At 31.4% G+C, this 19,999-nt stretch overlaps 1 protein-coding gene across 5 annotated transcripts in view; it reads right to left on the minus strand.

Moving 5' to 3' along the window:
- LOC127067026 (small conductance calcium-activated potassium channel protein) overlaps positions 1–19,999 on the minus strand; it is a 164,777-nt gene that overhangs the window by 14,338 nt on the left and 130,440 nt on the right. For all 5 annotated transcript variants that reach the window (XM_051001465.1, XM_051001467.1, XM_051001466.1 and 2 more), the window contains one exon: positions 15,393–15,488. In XM_051001465.1, coding sequence (XP_050857422.1) covers positions 15,393–15,488 — 96 coding nt within the window. The remainder of the gene's footprint in view (positions 1–15,392; positions 15,489–19,999) is intronic.

Consider the following 19,999-nt stretch of genomic DNA (forward strand, 5'->3'; position numbering starts at 1 on the left):
AAAAACGACGACCCATCCTTTGCTACGAAGTAATAAACGATAGAAGCTAGTCTAAATATTTTTCTATGGTACATATATATGTATGTACGTATATATGTATGTATGTATATATCTACGTTAGTAAACCAGCTTATAATGACATTCTATAATTATTACACATGAAACGAAATGAGTGAACTTACTCGCATAAAGACAATGGAATAGTAATAGATAATAGAATTATTTGAGAATTCTTTGAAATATTCTTTTTATCTTTTCAAATGGTACAAGTTCACTTAATTTTATTTCGAGATATATATTGTAATATACCTTGCATTTTAATAAGATATTTCACAAAACTATTGATCACACCCTAAGAAACATGTTTTATACTTTAAAAAATTCAAAGTCGTTTGATTTTGTTATCTGGCGATCATTTTTATAAATATTTTCAAAATATAAATTAAAATATTCTTGTTAATCGCTAATGGACTTTTATCACGCGTACAAAAAAAAAAAAGAAAAACAAAAAAAAAATAAACCTTTTATGCAATCGAACTTTTTTTGACTAACTCCTAAGAATACTGTCACGTATTGATTTTGTTGTTGAAACGATATTGAAAAAATAAATAAAAAAATAAATAAAAAATATATATGTATATAAAAAAGAGACATTCACTTTCCTTCCGTAGCTTTAACTGCAATAATTTTTATTCGACGTTAGACTTATACCTACTACTACTAAAAAAAAAAAAAAAAAAAAAATTGATTTATTATTTTACTTCCCGACGAAAAATGGTACGTCTTCAATTATAAATAAATGCATGGATAAGAACATTTCGTATGTTTATCCGAATAACCATCCTACCAATTATTCAAAATACTTTTTTACATCATCCTCTTTTTAGCAACTTTCTTAGTTTTTCCTTTTACGTATAATCAATATAAATTAGAGAGATAAGATCCTATTTTCACTGGGAATAGGGATCGTCGGCGGCACCGTAAGCGTAAATAAAACGAGGATGAGCATTCACGTTTCTCCCGTGAGAATGAAATGGGGGGAATACTCCCTCGAGGATGATTTTAAACTTCGCGCTATACACGCTTGATTTGTTGCGATGTCCGTAATTCCTCCCTCCTTTTCTCTCTCTCTCTCTCTCTCTCTCTCTCATCCTTCCCTCTTCTGCAAAAGCTCAACGCGGATACGACCCTCCGAAACAAATCATTCGAATAAAATATTATTTCACGTTTTCTAAGCTTCTCGAGTATTTGATCATTTGCTAAAAACTTGTTATTACTTTACGGAAAATTTTTATCGTCAAATTAACTCGAAATATACATTCAAAGTTTCGATTATTTCAATCGTTAATTTCTCTTGAATTATAATCGTCAAAATGATAAGATCGATTATTGTTATAAAAGTCTATGCTGACGAGTATATATAAATTAGATATAAATTAGAAATTATTCATTTTTCGAACGAATCGAAGAATTTATTAGAGAACCGATAAAACTTTTATTATCTCTACTTTTTCCTTTCTTCCCCACTTCCATTTTGAACAGATCTCTTTTATAAAAGGAGAATTCTTTAATATATACCAGCAATGATATTGGAATATTCCAATCGAGAAATATTAGAATCGTTAAGTCAACTTCTTTTTATGTTATTACATTTTTAGAATTGTGGTTTTAAATATTTTTAAATTTTATTATGTCTATCATTAAAAAAAAAAAAAAAAAGAAAAAGAAAAAAGAAAGAAAGAAAGAAAAAAATATATATATACATACACAATACAACGCAGTGTCACAGAGTTAAGTATTATAACCGTAAAGTATTCTTCTCATCGAATTTTACATAAATACCGTCATACTTGAAACTCTATCGAAATATCAGAGTACAGTGAAATATTTCGACCTAGTTTTATAGAGGAGAGAGTAATCAAAGGGGTTTTTACACGATAACAAGCAGTTAACCCGATAGAATTTTTCAAGGATTGAAAAGATCACGTTTTTTTTTTTTGATTCCCGTGCTTTTTTTTTGGTTTCTGTTTTTTTTCTCTTTGGTTTTTTTTTTGTTTTGACTTTTTGTTTCGACAAAACAAATCCTGCCTTTGACTTAGCCGCGAGAACGTTTTCAATTTTACCAATTGGCACTGCCGTCCTGTGGCTCGCTGATAAGCCAGATAGACCATTCGGTTTATCGCTGGAAGATATTCAATATTCTATAGCGAACGATGTTCGTATGATTTCGATATTCGTGTATTTCCAGCACTCTTGAATGTTACAAAATAACAATAGCGTGCATATATACGAACTCGTTATGGATTTTCTCTTTTTTTATTTTCTTACGAACGATTCCAGACAATAATAAAAATTTGAACAACATTTATACAGAAAATCTGTGAATAGAAATTGTCGAGAAATGTCATTCTCATTCTCTTTCTTTCGATATCGTTGTTACAGAATCGCATAATTCGTTTCTTTATTCGTCCATTCTCAACGAACACGATGTAACGAGCAATACCATAAGCCGTATCGTAAGTTTGAACGATCGAACAATGATGTCGGAAAAGCGAATCCAATCGTCCTCCAAAACACGTACGAAATCTTTAATATCTTCGTAAAACGATATCGTCGTTCACGTCGACAGGAGTGCCTCCTCCATTTCCTAAGTAAGGTATTTCAAGTAATTACAGGGAATTACGATTTCTCTGTGGTTCAACATTCCTTCATTAAACGCGTCACGAACGCGAACGACCAAGAGAAAATTAATGAGCAGGGACGACGGACTACGAAAAAAAAAAAAAATGAATTTTTTTCATTTCTCTATCGTCCCTCCTTGTCTTAAATTATCAACGGACGATTTATTAATAATACGTAGTAACGAAAAAAAAAAAAATAAAGATCAAAATGAAGATATTATTTTTTATTTGCAATTATTTGTTCAGATGCTTTGTAAAAAAAAGAAAACACGTGTCTTTTAATGGACTACGACGAAAGAAAAAAAATTATTGGAAAGATCATCGAATCGAAAATTATTAAATTAAACGTATATAAAAAAAGGTGCATTCGACGATAACGAGGACATGTTGTGGAGGACACCAACATTTTTTCTTAAGTACATAAAAAGAATCGATCGTCTCATTCAGTTAGCGACAACAAGGAATGACCTCTAAAGGGACGGACAGCTTTTCGTTTCGTTTCGCTTCGTCGACTAGACCGATCCACGGCAAATCAGCACGTGCAAATCGTTGATAAACGACAATCAACAGGTGCCAAAAGGTCAACGGGCCATTAGGCTCGAATCCAAACAGTGTGTTGTTACTGGAAGATCGTGCGGATATGGTTTCTCGTTTACATCGTTTTCTGCTCGTTAACGACTAATTTATAAAAAAAAAAAATAATAATAAAAAGAAGTCCCCCTCCCTCCCAAAAGAAAAGAAAAAGTAATAACGAAAATACCCCACTAATTGTATTCATGTTACTTGCTTACGTTTCATTTACTACTACGTTTGGTATATGCATGTGTATGTACTTATACAAATACACGTATATTACATATGTATGCAAAACGTGTGCGAATTTACATTTACATAATGATTGATAGCGAACAGAAAAATCTGATTCAAAGAAGGAAAAAGAAAAAATATCTCTTGGTATTGACACGAACGAATGATTGATGATCGATATCTTCATGCGCAGTCTAACCCTGTGAAATATATATTTAACGAAGTGACAAGAAAGTGCATTTCTTGAATAATTCATTGGCTTCCCTAAAGCATGATTATCACGATCGGTTTTTTCGATAAATTTCTTGTCTCTTTTGTATTTCTAATACCCTCGTCCATTTTCTTGAAATAATAAGACGGATGAATTTTCCTTTTTAAAGTGTTTGTCGTCGCGCGCGCGCGCGTGTGTGTGTATAATATATATTTACATATATGTACATATATATATATACATATAATATATATAGGTAACTAGAACTTATCGATCATAGAACAAAACCTCCTTTTGTTACTTGTTTCTAAGGATTTGTTTAGCTTGATGAAAGTCGATGAGAATGGCGGAGCGAGTAAATTTTTGAAGAGTCGAGTGGTACTAGAAAAAGACGAGTGGTTACGAAGGAACGTCTTCGTGAGAAAGACGAGAAGAGTAGGAGGGGTAAAAGTAGACGGAGCTTTCCGTCAGAAGCGATTGTAAGATGTGTGTGCTTTCACGCTTTCTTTCTTTCTCTCTCTCTCTTTATTTCTCTTTCGTCTCTCTCTCTCTCTCTTTTTGCTCTTGGATCGATCGAACGGCGACAGGCGTCAATTTGTCTTTCGAATCGTGGAGAGAGAGATAAAAATGTCAGGGCCAGGATTGGAAGGGCAGATTCTTGGAGATCAACCGAAACGAACGATTTTTACTAGTCACACTTATCCCATATTCTTTCGAAAACTATTCGACGTTTCGATTATCGTTTGTCTAATTTTATTCGACAACATTCGGTATGTTAAATTCGAAGCAAAAAAAAAAAATATCTAATATAATAATTCGACGACGCTTATCTCTTTCCTTTATGATTTTTGTTTATCTTTTTTATCAGAAATATTCGTGTATTGAATTAAAATAAAAAAAAAAACAGTCTGATCTAATAACTCAATAATTCGCTTATTCCTAATTTTTCTTTATTAGAAATATTCTCAATTAAAAAAATTAAGAGAGAGTTAAGAAAAAAAAATATAGATAAGAGTTTAATCTAATAATCCAATAATACTTATTCCATTCTTCCGATAACTATTCCACGTTATTAGAAACTTTAGAACTTTTCTAATTTGCATCGATTAAAACTTTTCTAATTTGTATCGGTAACGTTGGTGCGTTAAATTAAGAAAAGATAAGAAGAAAATAATAAAATGTCTGACCTAATAATTATATAATACTTGTTCCATTCTTTGTATCTATAACATTTTCATTACAATTTTTTTTTTTTTTTTTTTTTTTTTTTAAATTAATATGGATCGTCACGTTCACGCGTTAGATCGAATAGAAAAATTTTAAATAAATAATTCGATGATACATTTTTTTTTTTTTTTTCTATCGATGTAATTTTCATTCGCATTTATACGAACAAGCTCTCAGGATTTTGTCGGAATACGTGCATAAGCTCGTTTAATTCGAAAAACGTGCTTCGCGTCTAACTATGTACACGTGCCAGTATGATAGAAAAGGAAAAGATTCTCGGCAAACGAATGTTTCTAATTACAGATGAATATTAAAGTCTACAATTAAACATTAGTTTTTAATTAAACGCAAAGCATGCGATATTTTCTTCGCAACGATTAACTCGGGTTAATCCGTAACATTGCATTATTTTTTCTCTTAGATTTCTCTCAAGTTTTTCTTAGATTTTTCGCTAATTACTAATTACCCTAATACGTTGTATTCGCTTTTCCATTATACGTCTTTTCTTTTCTTTTCCTTTTTTTTTTAAACGTCGACGACGAACACTACGCCGACGACGAAGGAAAGATAGGAAGAAGGAATTTGAGAGGGAGAAAAAAAAGAAAAAAGAAAAAAAAATCTCTTCTGAGCGTGATTTATGAGACGGAAGAAAATGTACTCTCGTTGGACGAATTAGAACGATTTATACCGACCAATCTTTGCTACCTTTTTATTTCCGACGTCTGTTAATGAAATTTTCTATTTGGTCATTAATTACGCCGTTCCTCTTTTCTCCTTTCCTTTTTTATTTTCTTTTTTCTTTCCTCTCTCTTTCTCTCTCTCTTTTCTTTTTCGTTTAATTGCGAAACTATTTCTCGTAAGCGGCTATCTTCGTTTACACGAGTTATTAGTTATTATTATCTTCGTCCAACGTAATTTACGTTGGAATTTGTCAAAACTGACGATGAGTAAAATAAAAAAAAAAAAGAAGAAGCAGAGAAAAAGGAACGAAAAAAAAGAAAAAATAAAGGAAAAGAAAAAACAGAAAAAAAAATTACATGCTTTGTTGAAAATTTTAACAAGAGGATATAATAAAAAAGATGAGAGAGAGAGAGAAAGAAAAAAAATACCGGTTCTCAAAATGAGAACGTTTTTTATATTAATACGTTAAACGCATTAAAAGTTCGAAAAGGTTTTTATGTAAATACACACAGCTGTTCGAAGTACCATGAATTATTAGATTAATTCTTAATTAACTCGTGTAATGATTTAAGATTTAAAAAGGGATTGTTTGACGTAGTTAGAGCAACGTGCGTACTCATTGTACGTGTATACACATACATTCATACATACATATATACATACTTACGTATATATAGTTACATAGATAAATTTATACATAAGTACATTGTCGTAGTGAAACAAGGAGACTATTTTAGCTTTGTTGCTAAAATTTCGGTAAAAGCTGCGCGTTGCATAAATGCACCTCGTTATTTATTTTCATCGCATTCATTATCGTTGACAACATTAATGCCTATGGTTGCACGCGTTCAGAGTGCCATCTTTCTCAAGTGCTATTCTTCTTAATGGTTCTTCCGGTCACGTATGAACGTTTACATTATAACAAGATGGAGAAAAAAAGAAAAAAAAAATAAAAAGAGAGAGAGAGACCGAGAAAGAAAAAAGATAAGAGTCTCATCGAGTCTCATCATTTTCAATGTAACGTTGAAACAATTCTGCTTACATACCGTAGTAGATTTTTACGCACGATTCACCCTAAAACGATACGAAACGCGATCGAATAAGAACACGTGTCTTTTCCATTTGCATGCATTGCTTCTACCTCGAATCCTCATCGATTTTCTAAATTTTCTTTTCCGCACGAAAAGAATATCCAATCGACGAAAAGACAACAACTTTGATGTTACATGATATTTTTTTTTTTGTCACGAAATTAATTAATTCCTATATGACAAATAAGTGGGTATAATTTGTAACACAAATTTCACATTAAATTGGTTTAATTGGTAAATAAGAGTTATTATAAGTAAACCGATTTATCGTAATTAAACGATACTAATTTATAAATTCATCAAAAAATAATTAAAAAATTTCACATTACATCGAATCGACTCGTAAATAAGCGGTATTATAAATAAAATAATTTATTGCAATTAAACGATACTTATTTATAAACACGCTCGAAATAGCTATAAAAAAATTAACAGAGAAGAAAATTAAAAAGTAAGAAAAACAAATTAAAACAAATTTTAATTATCAAATATTGCATTTATTATAAACTGATTCATAAATATTTGCCGTTTTAATGTACCGAAAGGAATATAATTTTTTCAGATAAACACAAACGCACACACCGAATGTAATTGTCAGAAAATTTTACGACGATATATATTTGTTATTATTTTTTAAACGATTAAACGAAAAGCTAAAGAAAGAGAAAAAAAAAGATAGAAAAAGTTATAGAATAGCCGTCAGAAAATTCGATTTTGACGTTTGCAGTTACTACTCCTTTCGCACCATTGACGATTGGTAGCAGTTGGCACTGCAATTCGAGCTGCAATTGACGCTAGAACGAGAAAGCACGAAACTCCCATAACTTCGTCGAGGTTAGCGCGTTCGGTAATAAAGTATCGTAAGTATATGGCGATCCTACGAAATCGAGTCGTATTCCGCAACTGGAAAGTGCGCACACCGATCGTTCCTTCCTTTCCTCGAAATTGATACTGTCAGAACGACATAAATTCTCAAAGCTTTCGTTCGATAGTTTTCTCGTACTTTTCTCTCAAACTATTTCCTGTCGCGTCGGCTCACGTAAATACTTAAAATTGAAATTTTATTAGATATCTTATTAGTCTCTCTTTTACTTCCTTTTCTCTTTTTTACTTTATTGAAATATTTATATCATTGAATTATAGTTGTACGTTTGGATTTCAATAAAAAATGTTATATAGATATTATCATTATTATTATTATTATTATTATTATTATTACTAATAAAATATTATATTAATTGAAATAAATATAGAATATATTTTCTAGCTCTTGTAAAAAAAAGATATATATATATAAATAGACATATGTAACTTTTTTTTACATGATATATTATTATATCCTATATGAAATATATATAAAGATATTCTAACAATTTACATTAAATAGATAAATTATATAAAAATTCGATCTCTTTTATTTAATATTCTATATTAAATATAATAAAAAAATATATATTTTTTGTTCTTTTTTTTGTAGAGTAGATTTAAATTTAGCCAAAGGATATAACGTTTCTGTTCTTTTCGTCCGTGTATTCATAGAAAAAGGAAATTATTAATTCGATAAAAACATCGTCTGAAAGAATTGGAAAGTATGTACGACAAAGTGCAGACATGCTTTGTTTCCATATAATAGCGTAGTTACTGCTGGAAAAGGATATAATCCGAGGATATAGTCAATGGTCAAGCGCATTAACGAAGACAGATGATTTTTCATTCTCTTTGTTACTTATTAAAAAAACGTTCTAAATAAAAAAATATCGCTACGTTGGAAAAAATAATTATCTACCTTTATACACTTGACAATTTATTAATAATTAATTTCTATTTTCTGATCCACGCTGTATGTATATTTTTGTACCTTCTAATACCAATACACCCGTGTGATATTAACAAAGTTTCAAGGACAAAGTTTAAAGATTAAAAAAGAAAAACAAAGTTTTGACGGCAAAACCTTCGACGAAGTTTGAAACAAAAAAAAAAAAAAAAGAAAAAGAAAAAGAAAGAAAATGTCCGAAAGAATCTAAGTCCATTTACTTTCGTAGAATCGAGTCATTATCCAACGTGAAAGGAGCTTTTCGTCATGATAAACGTGTAAGAGTTTTCAAGATTTTATCACGAAGAGGAGCTCTGTCGCACGTGTTACGCATCGTCGACTCGTCTATATGCCTTCGAAGTGCACTTTACGAGGGGTTACCTTGATAGCGATGGTAACGTTGTACAAACAGAGGGTGGAATATATTGAGTCTCGTGTAAAAAAACTTGAGACACTCGTGGGTAAACAAAAAAACATTATTTATATTATCTTCGAAAGTCACGCGAAATGTTCAAGGTTGTTGCCTTTAACACTTCCACATTCCCCTTCCCCGATAATCTATCTCTTAAAAATGTGTAAGTACGCGCTCAAAAAAAAGAAAAAAAGAAACTAAAAAGTAAAAAATAAAAAAAGAATTAAATCGATTAACTGAATGAAAAAAAAAAAAATCAATTAATCCAATCGTCTCTTTAAATAACGAATTAATCTTTACAGTAGAAAAAAGAGAAACATTGTTTTTTCAATGTGCTTAATTCGATAGTTCCATTTAAACGAGTTGATATGCAGAAATGTAATTAATACGTCGATTTAATGATTGTTAAACCAGTATTGAAATAGGACACCGAGGCGAACATTTCCGTTCGCTCGACGAGACAATGTTAACGACGTTAAATATTGATATTTTATATATCAATGTATTCTAAAATATCGTGTAATACATCCTACCTCGTGTATAACGCCACAATAAAATTGACATTAACTTTAACCCGAATGAGTTGTCAATATGGAACGTAGATATTTCCTACGTATAAAATGTTTCCGAAACTTTTCTTAAAATTCTCCAACTTTTTGAGTTTTATTTACGATAACGAAATAACGATCCCCGATCTTTATACGTCAAAACTATTGAACTTGTAATCTGTTTCACGAAAGCATGACGTTGATGGGATGAAATGTAGGCCAAGAATGTACGTATATTTATTTACTGACAAAAATGTTGAGCTCGATCGATAAAAGATCATATATAACAACGTTTCAAGAAGAATAAAAGAAAAAAGAAAAAAGAAAAGAGAAAAAATACCATAACATAAAAACTAGTAGGCTTAACGAGTAAACGTTACTATATCGAGTGAGAGACATTAGAAAACAACTAATAATTAGAATCGCCGATACAACTTGTCATAGAAATTCGATTTAACTCACCCGATAATCGCTTATGAGGTAGCAAATTAATGTAGTTTAGTCGAACGAACGTGACTGGAAACGGTGGTTGCGATGCATAATCGCTCGAAAATTCTCTATGGTTCAATTAATTTGGCTCTTTCTCTCTTTAGAATATTGACATATTAATAATTACGATTTATCGTTCGATTTCAGCTTGGTTTTCAATTAATGATTTTAACATTTATCTACCAATTACTTAACTATGTACATATATACATACATACTTACATACATACATATATATATATATATAAAACAATTGAATATTGATATAATTAATTTATATAAATAATGATATAAATAATAATTATAACTATAGTAATATTCTTAAGTAAAACATATATATATATATTATACGTATAGATAGGTTCGTTGTAAGAGAAAGAGTGGTTCGATAAAAATGAGAAGGGTCGCCTTCGTTAAGAAAGTTTTGTTACACGAGATCTATTAGATCGTGGCCGTTAAATTTTCGTGACTTGGCACGATTCCCTGACTTCGACTTGCCGGATTCCTTCTATCCATAGCCGTGGTAACTTTTTTATGAAGTCACGTCCACGATACCAGAGCAAATAGAAGGTAGCGAAAACGAGCTTAAGCCAAGCCGTCATCGTTTTTCTTTCTTTCTTTCTTTTTTCTCTTTTACTTTACACCCCCACTCGTCTCTCTCTCTCTCTCTCTCTCTCTCTCTCTCTCTCTCTATTTCTCTCTCTCTCTTAATCAGGAGGCATATCATGCGCGTAGAAAATTGAACGAAACAAAAAAAAGGGGCTCAAGATTGGATTCTAAAAACAGTCTTGAATTATTACTCTTTTTTTTTTCTTTCTATTTCTCTTTCTCTCTCTCTCTCTCTGTCTCTTACTTTCTTTTCTTTTTTTTTTCATTTTTAGTTTTCTTTCACTTAATTTCCCTTTTTATTTTCCTTTTTTTTTTCGTTTCTTTTCCATACCTTTTCTTTCTTTATCGCTCGAAAAACCTCTCTCGAAGATTTCTTCCCGAATTTTATTTGCTTTATTTCTGATCAAAAGGGCGTACCCAGACCATATCTCAACTAAGACATCGATGATCTCGAAGAGAGAAGTTAAGAAAGTTTCGCTTCGCCGTCTTTCAGTTATTATAAGCCGCGAAGTGCACTCGGAAAACTCGGAAAACCGTGGAAAATATTCAATGAATTCTATTGATTCGTAGCAACACACATCGTAGATCGTCCCAAAAGACGATGAAGAAGTTTCTCGGGCGAAAGGTTTTTACCATGTGCCAAGACTTTTATTCGCGTCGGTGATTCGCGTCGTCGTTCGTGTGATTCCGCGAACAGACAAGAAAAAATCTGCATTTCAGATTTTACAAGATCAAATCTTACGCATTCGTTGTTTTTTTTTTTTTTTTTTTTTTTTTTTTTTTTTTAATCAAACGAGAGATTTTTCTTTCCTCTGTTTCTTTCTTATTTATTTCTTTTCTTTTTATTTATTTATTTCACTCACTTTTATCATTCGTTACAAATGTTTCTATCGTTCGTTTCTTATTTACAATTGTAAAATATTACGAAGGAAATACTTTTTAAAAATAAGATTTCAAATAAAAATCACGTTATCTCGCAAACTTGTTCGCATTCGTGAATCAGTCGAGATCTCTTTCTCTCTTTCTTTCTTTCTTTTTTTTTTCTATTCATTTAACTCATGTCACACTTGTTACTAATTTCAACATTGTTCTTTGATAAATAGGTTACCGATAAAAAGATTATACCGAGAGTTCATTCGTTTTAAAGATTTTAAAATTTTTAAATCGAATTATTGGCTGAAATTAAAAAGGTAAATAAATACTTTTAAATATTGGAGAAGCACGGCCGTGTAAAGCTCAACGTGTACGTTCGTTCTACTTAACAAGGAAATAATATTTAACTGCCATTGTAGGCAAGCTTGTTTTACATTACCAAAGAGAATTTACATCTTAACGTTGAATCCTCACCCGTGTGTATAATAAATAATGAAAAGAAAATTTTCATAGATTTGATTCAGAAAAAAAAAAATAAAAAAAAAATAAAAGAAATCAAACGAAGAATAAAAAAAAATCGTCTTTTTTAACGTAAATATACCTATCGACGATTAATTAATTAATTACTATTTCTTTCTGCCCATCAACATTTATAATAGAAAGCTTACCTTTAATAAGACAGAGATAGGTAATAGCAAATTGAGCTTCATAATATATGCTTCGAAGCTCCTTTTACCCAAAGCGTTTAAGCTTCAACTTAAATATTGATACTCGAGTTGATTTCCCGTATCACCCCCTTTCAGTGATTCTCAATCTGATTCTCAATCTTTTCGAATGAAAATAAGTAATAAACGATATTAACGAGATTAATTAAAGCACGATGTCGAAATCTAATTTTAATCTTTAAAAATGCGATAAATTATGCTCTATTTTTGCTTTACGATCTTTGAAAAATTCTTACTGTCTTTAATTCTAAACAATGATATACGAAATAAACAATAATTAAGATGTGTATGTGTGTACATATATATAGTATTATTATACCTAGTATATAAATATACCTAGTATAATTAAGTACATAATATACAAAATAAATATTATGATATGTATAATTCTAATGTATAGATATTACCCGAGACATAATACTTAAAATAATCATATCTTAATTATATTATCATATCGTTCCTATCATATATCAGAATCCAATCGAATAACACATACAAGCAAACACGAAGATATAATTCTTCTTCATGGGGAGAAAAAAAGAAATAGAAAAAGAAAAAAAAATATCTACGGAACAAAATTTTTTCATTTATAACTTACGATTAATTTTCGAATAAATCGAGTTTAAAAATTCGTTGAAAAGTTGAAGAAGTATTCCTGTCCTCGATTAAACGATAATATAGCTATATTATATGCAGAAGAAGAGAGAGAGAGAGAGAGAGAGAGAGACACACACACACACACACACACACACAGAGGGAGAGAGGGTGAGAGAGAGAGAGAGACAGATTACCTCTACATAATCTACGAAGGACGAAGCATTCTCCTGATACCAATGTTCTGTCCAGCCCGCAAAATGTCGTCCAATTCGAGGGGAATTCGGGAAGAGAGACGGTCTAGTGTTATCACTCCTCTATATTACTCGTAATTAGCATGAGAGATGCGAGAGATCTCGCGTAGTTATCACGACATACGCACATATATGTATATATACATATATACACGCGTATCTTCTCTCACAGAGACTCATGGATTTCATCGATGATACGCCGAGATTCCGACAAACTTAATTCCCCTTTGACGTGCCCCTCCTGAATCCTGTAGAGAGTACGAAAAGGGTTTCACACGCAAAGGAGAATTAATTGGAAATTTAACTTTGGAGCGAGGAGTCGCCATGTCTACAAGTTACAAAGTGAAGTGTAAACGAATAAATCTCTATCGAATCGTATTAAATAAGATCATTTTTTTTTACATATATATATATATATATATATATATATATATATATATGTGTGTGTGTGTGTGTGTGTGTGTGTGTGTGTGTATAAAAAATAGGGAAATAATTGTAATAACAAAAACACGACGACGATTACTATTTTTAATATTAACTTAAATAAAATGTTTCATCTGTAATAGAAAAATATAACATTAATATGTTAAATGATTGAATGATTTAGGCTGTAAAATGACTGAGAATGTTTTATCGAATTAAATTAATAAGTAATCGATTCAACGAACGAATTCAACTATGAAATTTTAGATATTATCGTAGGTATTGAAGTGCAGATAGAGGAAAGTTATAACCTACAGAAATGTTAAAGCTATGTGACATCGAAGTTACGAATTTGACTATCCATCTGTATATACCTCTATCAACCTTGGTGTATTCATATATAATACCTATGTATATGTGTATATATATGTATACACACACGAGTACACACATGCTTTGTTTTAACGCAATAGCCGTAAAATAGACGTACGACCAATGTTATGTCCTCCATGATTACTCCTGTCGTGTTCTAGAATATATCTGTATATATCTACGAATATATACATAACACACACACGCACATCTATATATATATAGTACTTCGCAAACAATCGATCGTTTTAAACAAATTTGCAATGTTGTAAGATTTTATTGTAAAATAATAAGATTTTGTAATCGATATCGTTAATGATTTTTAAAGAAAAATTTTTCGAATAATTCCAACAAAAGTGTAGATAAATTATTCTAATTAAAATATTTACTATCACTAGTATATATTCCTTCGTTTATTTACGAAAGATAGCTATATTATAAACCGACGTACGAGGAATATTTCTATAGTCTCGTTTAATTCTACTCGAAATTTTATATCGTCGTGGCATTGTATCAACGACAGACACACAATAACTCTAAGCTTTGAAGACAATTTATAGGGTAACCGGAATATCGATATCGTTGTTAAAGGATATCGAAAATCGAATGGTAATAAAAAAGAAATGAAAAAATATAGAGAGAAGAAAAATAGAGAAAGAATAGCAAAGTATAAAAAATATATATATATATAAAATAAAAATGTTAACTCTCTTAAAGATTGCAATTAATCTCGATTATAACTTGACTTACAATATATCGTGTCGTTTATATGTACGAGATTGAAAGAAAAAAAAAGAAAGAAAAGAAAAGAAAAGAAAAGAAAAAAGAAAAAGAGAAAAAAAAAACCAAGATATAATATCAACTAGACCGAATCGTTTAATCCTTAGTAAATATTGCAAACTCTGAATATTTAAGAGAAGAAAATGGGTCTTGTCACTCGTCGAATGGATTTTCTAAGTTTGAGAATCTCTGTTTCTAAAGTAGGTGTCTTGGTTTGATGGCTCTTTAATATTCTACCGGAAACGAACGGAAGTTTGTCAAGAGTGACTAGTGAAAAGGGTTTAGGTACTACTCTAACATCATCGCAAGAAGGTCGAATGGGGAGTTACATGGAGAGAGTAGTATCTTTCGATTCTAAACGTTCTCAAGATTCCTTTCTCCTTTTTTTTTTATATTTAATTCTCTCGAGTTCCTATGTCAAAGATTAAAAGAAAAATGACGATAACCAAGGGGGTATCTTTTGATTAAATTCGGAAATAGGTCCTAATGACTGACTTATTCGAGATATTATCGAGGATCATATTTCTCGTTGAATAATTTTCCTTAGCGTGACATTTCGATATAAACTGTTTTTCTCGTCTACTAGAATCTACTCACGTGAATATAATCCTTTTACGCGAGGCAGCTACGCGAATACGTTCGTTAAACGTAGCTGCATCGGACGCAGACGCTCATAATTCTAAACTGAGCAAGCGTTCAGCCTGCACGATTGTTTACGCGCACGCTATAATGTACAAGAGAAAGATAGAAATATATATATATATTAAGTTGCCCTAAGCTCGCCTTATATTTTTATACAAACCTGAACTTCTAAGGCATGGTAAGCAAATATGAGGCCAAGCAGTATCACAGTAGACACGGAGATCAAGGTTTTCAGTGCTGTCGAGTAAAACGAGGCCTGAAACATACAAGTACACGCTTATATACACACACTGTACATACTGACGCCATTTTTCTATAAACGAATTCATTAAAATATATCTATAATATATTACTTAACTAAAATAACCGGGTAAGTAGGTAGATGAGATATGTAAAATATTTTCTACGATATAGTTTTACATTTTTAATTTATTTCATCGATTATTATTATTATTATTATTATCATCATTATCGTCGTCATCATTATCATCATCATCATCATCGTCAAGTACGATCGAGCTTATAATTAAACGATCGAACGTTTAAACTAGTCTTTACGACGAACTATTAAATATTCAAGCGTTCGTGCGAAATTGATTATTGTTATTCTCAGGTAGAATTCAAACGCACGACATGGTTTTATTCTGACGTCGTTAAATTTATGTATAACAACTCTTTGCTGGAAAACGTTCGGAATTAGAGATAGAAAAAGAGAGAGGCACACATAGAGAGAGAGAGAGAGAAAGAGAGAAAAGAGAAAAGAGAAATAGAGAAAGGACATCGAGTTAACGACTTAGCGACGTTAATGTTTTCAGGGACTCGTAAAAACCATTGTAAGCTTTTAGACAGATAGAACTTTCCTGCTCGACGTTACCTTCCATTTCGTAAGCGTTTTATTTCAGCATCGTAGCAATCCCGTTTAACGTTAACAATAAGTAAAACCAATCGGTCAGTTTAAACTCGTTTCAAAGTAAACGTGAAATCGTTGATCGACTTTTTAATCGAAAACTAGCAACTACGCAGCAGTTTATCTATTTCAACTTGCCTCGATAATATCAATAACAATAACAAAAACAACAACAACAGTAACAATGATAAACGATAACCTTCCATTTTATTTATCTAACTTGGCTATTTTTACGCTTACGAAATATGACCTCGTAAAGATAAAAATCATTCTTCGTAATACTTTAGTGAACCCTTTGAACTAAACTCCTTTCTATATATATATATACATATATATATATGTATGTGTGTGTGTATGTATGTATCAATGAATTGCTGTGGTGACTACGTGGTTATAGAATTTCACCAACGTAATTCATTCGATGCGATTGTAAGCTTAGATTAAGAGATTTTCGTGCACAGGTGAATTGTGGGTCTCGCAATAACTTTGGCCTGTGCTCTTGCTTCCTTCGTAAGAGCAATAAAGAGAGAATAAACTGGTAGAGTAGAAAGACACAGAGAGAGAGAGAGAGAGAGAGAGAGGTCGTTTTACCCTGAAAAGCAGCCGGGCAAAACCCTTCTTGTCGTGTAAACAATGTCGGAGAAGGAGATGCCACATTAGAAGCGTATGTATAACTTCAATGTCAGTTGAGGCTTTTTGCCTTTGCTCTTTACGAACTTTACGGTCGTTACCGCGTTATTGGATATATCTACCTACCTACATACATACATACATATATACATAAATAACGTGTATATAGGGAAAACGCAACAAATTCTTTCGGAAAGTTCAACTGTAAGAAAATTGTTTCTTTTTGAGATATTCTTCGTCGTTACTACGTAAGTTTCTTTCTTCTTCTTTTTTTTTTTTTTTAATTTTTCATTCACTTATTTACTTTTTATTTCTTTATGATTATATCGATTTATTGATTGATTATATCATATTTATTCATTTATTTTTTGTTTCCACTTCTCTACGATATTTATTAAGAGGAGAAAAAAAATTGTACGACAAACAAACGCGCTTTCTATACAAAGAAATGCGAAAGAGCTTATAGGATTTCTAACGTAAATATAATATAAAAAAGAAGAGAAGACAGACAGAGAGAGATAGAGAGATAGAGAAAGAGAGAGAGAGAGAGAGAAAGAGAGAGAGAAAAAAAGATTGTTTGTTAAGAAAGAAGCAAAGCAAAAGTCGGAAATTGTCGACCGTTGAAGTCGGTTTCGGATTATCGAACGTGACCAAAACTTCTCTCTCTCTCTCTATCTATCTCTCTCAAAGTCCTTCGACGATTCCGGGCTCTAATTGCATTCAGAAGTGTCTATAATGCGTTTACGACCAAGCACCCCCTCTCTCTCACCAGTTCGCCATCTCTTCCACCTTCTCCACCACCACTACCACTTCCTCCTCCTCCTCCTCTTCCTCCTCCTCTTCACTCTCTCCCCCTTCTCCACCTTAATCTCCATCACCATTCTCCTCTCGTCCTTCTCTTCGAATCGAACATAGTAAAGTGGTCTTTCAATTATCCTATCGATAAAACAGATTATTAAACTCCGCGAACCAAGCAACTTCATCTAACCAAAGTTCCTGACTCTTCTAGTACATACTATATAAAAGGGTTATTTCTTTGTTACTTTGCGTTCTTTATCAACGTCCTATAAGTTCCTTATAACATAAAACGTTCATAAAAATGAGTCATAAGAGTGCACGAAAATTGAACATTTTTATAAGATGAAAAAAAGAAAAAAAAAAGCAAGAGAGAGAGAGAGAGCGAGAGAAAATTACATCGCGCACACTCGCAAGAGAGAAAGAGAGAGAGAGAGATTGTAGAAGAGAATTTCAAAAGGATGAGATTTCACGAATCAAAATTGCGCTTGTCAAAGAAAATAGAAAATGGAACAAATTGAAATTTAACGACTTCACTTTTTCCTAAGTTCCTTTTTTTTTCTTTCTTCCTTCTTCTTTTTTTTTCTCTTTTTTTTTTCGTGACTACGTATCAACGAACCAACTCGATTTTCCTTCAGTACCTCCTTCTGAATTTCTCTTAAAGGATCGGATATGAAAAAAAAATAATTATACGTTTTCCTAAGGAAATTACTACTATCGTGAAAGTAATAACGAGTTATCGTGCAAAAGTGGACTTTAAATTTTGCATCTCTCATACGTTTTTTGTATTACGTATACGCGTTGTGTGTGTATGTGTACGTGCGTAACAATTGAATTCTTGCGAGCATTTTAACATTTCTGTGGGGATTAAATAGTATATTAGGAAACATATGAGAAACTATTACGTTTAACATTATTGCTCAAATTTGGTTAAGTGCAACGTTTGTCGTCCTTCGTGTACATATGCACACGCATACGTAGAAATACCTTAAGCTATACTCATCTATATATATACACGCATTATATACGAATTTGATAAACGAGTGTTAGTAGTTGCTTGCACAATATATTAAGTTGGTATAGTAAGTGTGTTAATACAAGAGCTTACACATATAAGCGACCAATGTGAGATTATGTTACACGGAATATACGTGGTCTACGCTATGACCAAACTTTATGATAGTCACATTTACCTTTGCCCGCTTATATGCGAATCTACCATAAACGAGAGAAAAAGTAAGATAAAGTTTACGACGACACGCTATAAGTTTAACCAATTTGCTTTCTTCCAACATTTTCGACGAATTATTTTCTTTGAAGAGAGAAAAAAAATGTTCGGGAAGTGCCAAGTCGTCTTGGACCTCGTAATTTTCGAAAAATTCCTTTACAGATAATTTTAATAATTTTAATAATAATAATAATAATGATGATAATTTCACTTTTTTGTTCCTTTTTATTATTATTATTATTTTCTTTTTTTTTTAATTTGCCTTCTTCCAAAATTTTCGTCCAATTTTTCTCGAAGAAGTTCGAGAAGAGGTAGATCGATTAACGTGGACGTAATTTTCGTAGAAAATATCTTATAAAAATAATTCTTCTAACAATAGTAATAATAAGTTTCATGACTTAACAAATATGTTATATAAGTTTACGATATAACATATAAGAACTCGATACGTTTAGCAATTCGAAATTTCTTCCAACATTTTCGACAAATTTTCTATGAAAAAAATCACGAGTAAAGTATGCTTAATTTCGACTTAATTTTCGTAGAATATTCTTTGTATTCTATTTTTCTAATAATAGTAATAGTAATAATAATAATGATAATGATGATGATCTTAACCTAATAAAAAAAGAAAAAAGGAAAACGAATATAAGTTTACGACGAGTTTCGATACGTTTCGCTATTTTACTTTCTTCCAACATTTTCGTCAAATTTCCCTTGAGAAAGTTCGAGAAAAGTAAGGTTAATTTCGACGAAATTCTCGATATAAATTTGTCTGATACGTAATATTATAAAATTATCCTTAAATGCGTAATAAGAATGCGTAGATTATTATGCGTTATAAATATTTAACATACCTGACTAAAACTCGCTTTTAACCTTCTAATTACTCGAAGAAATTTACAACGACTTCTGCAAACGTTCCGCACCAAGAGAGCTTACAATAACGAATGTGAGAAGAAAAATCTGGAATCACGATCTCTTCCCTTAGCTATATCCCCCACTATTATTATTTCGTAACCGTCGTAACTCAACCGAAGGTCACACGACGACAAAGAAGATCGAGAACACATACATGTACATACATCGACGCGTATATTAACATACGTACGTGCGTACCAATTGTAACGGAAAATAATAAGAAAAAATTACAAAGGACGATCGTCCTTCCTTAATATTTCATGAAAGTTCCTTCCAAGAATCAAAT

This window comes from Vespula vulgaris, chromosome 10 (genome assembly GCF_905475345.1).
Source record: "Vespula vulgaris chromosome 10, iyVesVulg1.1, whole genome shotgun sequence".
In the NCBI taxonomy this organism is placed as follows: Eukaryota; Metazoa; Arthropoda; class Insecta; order Hymenoptera; family Vespidae; genus Vespula; species Vespula vulgaris.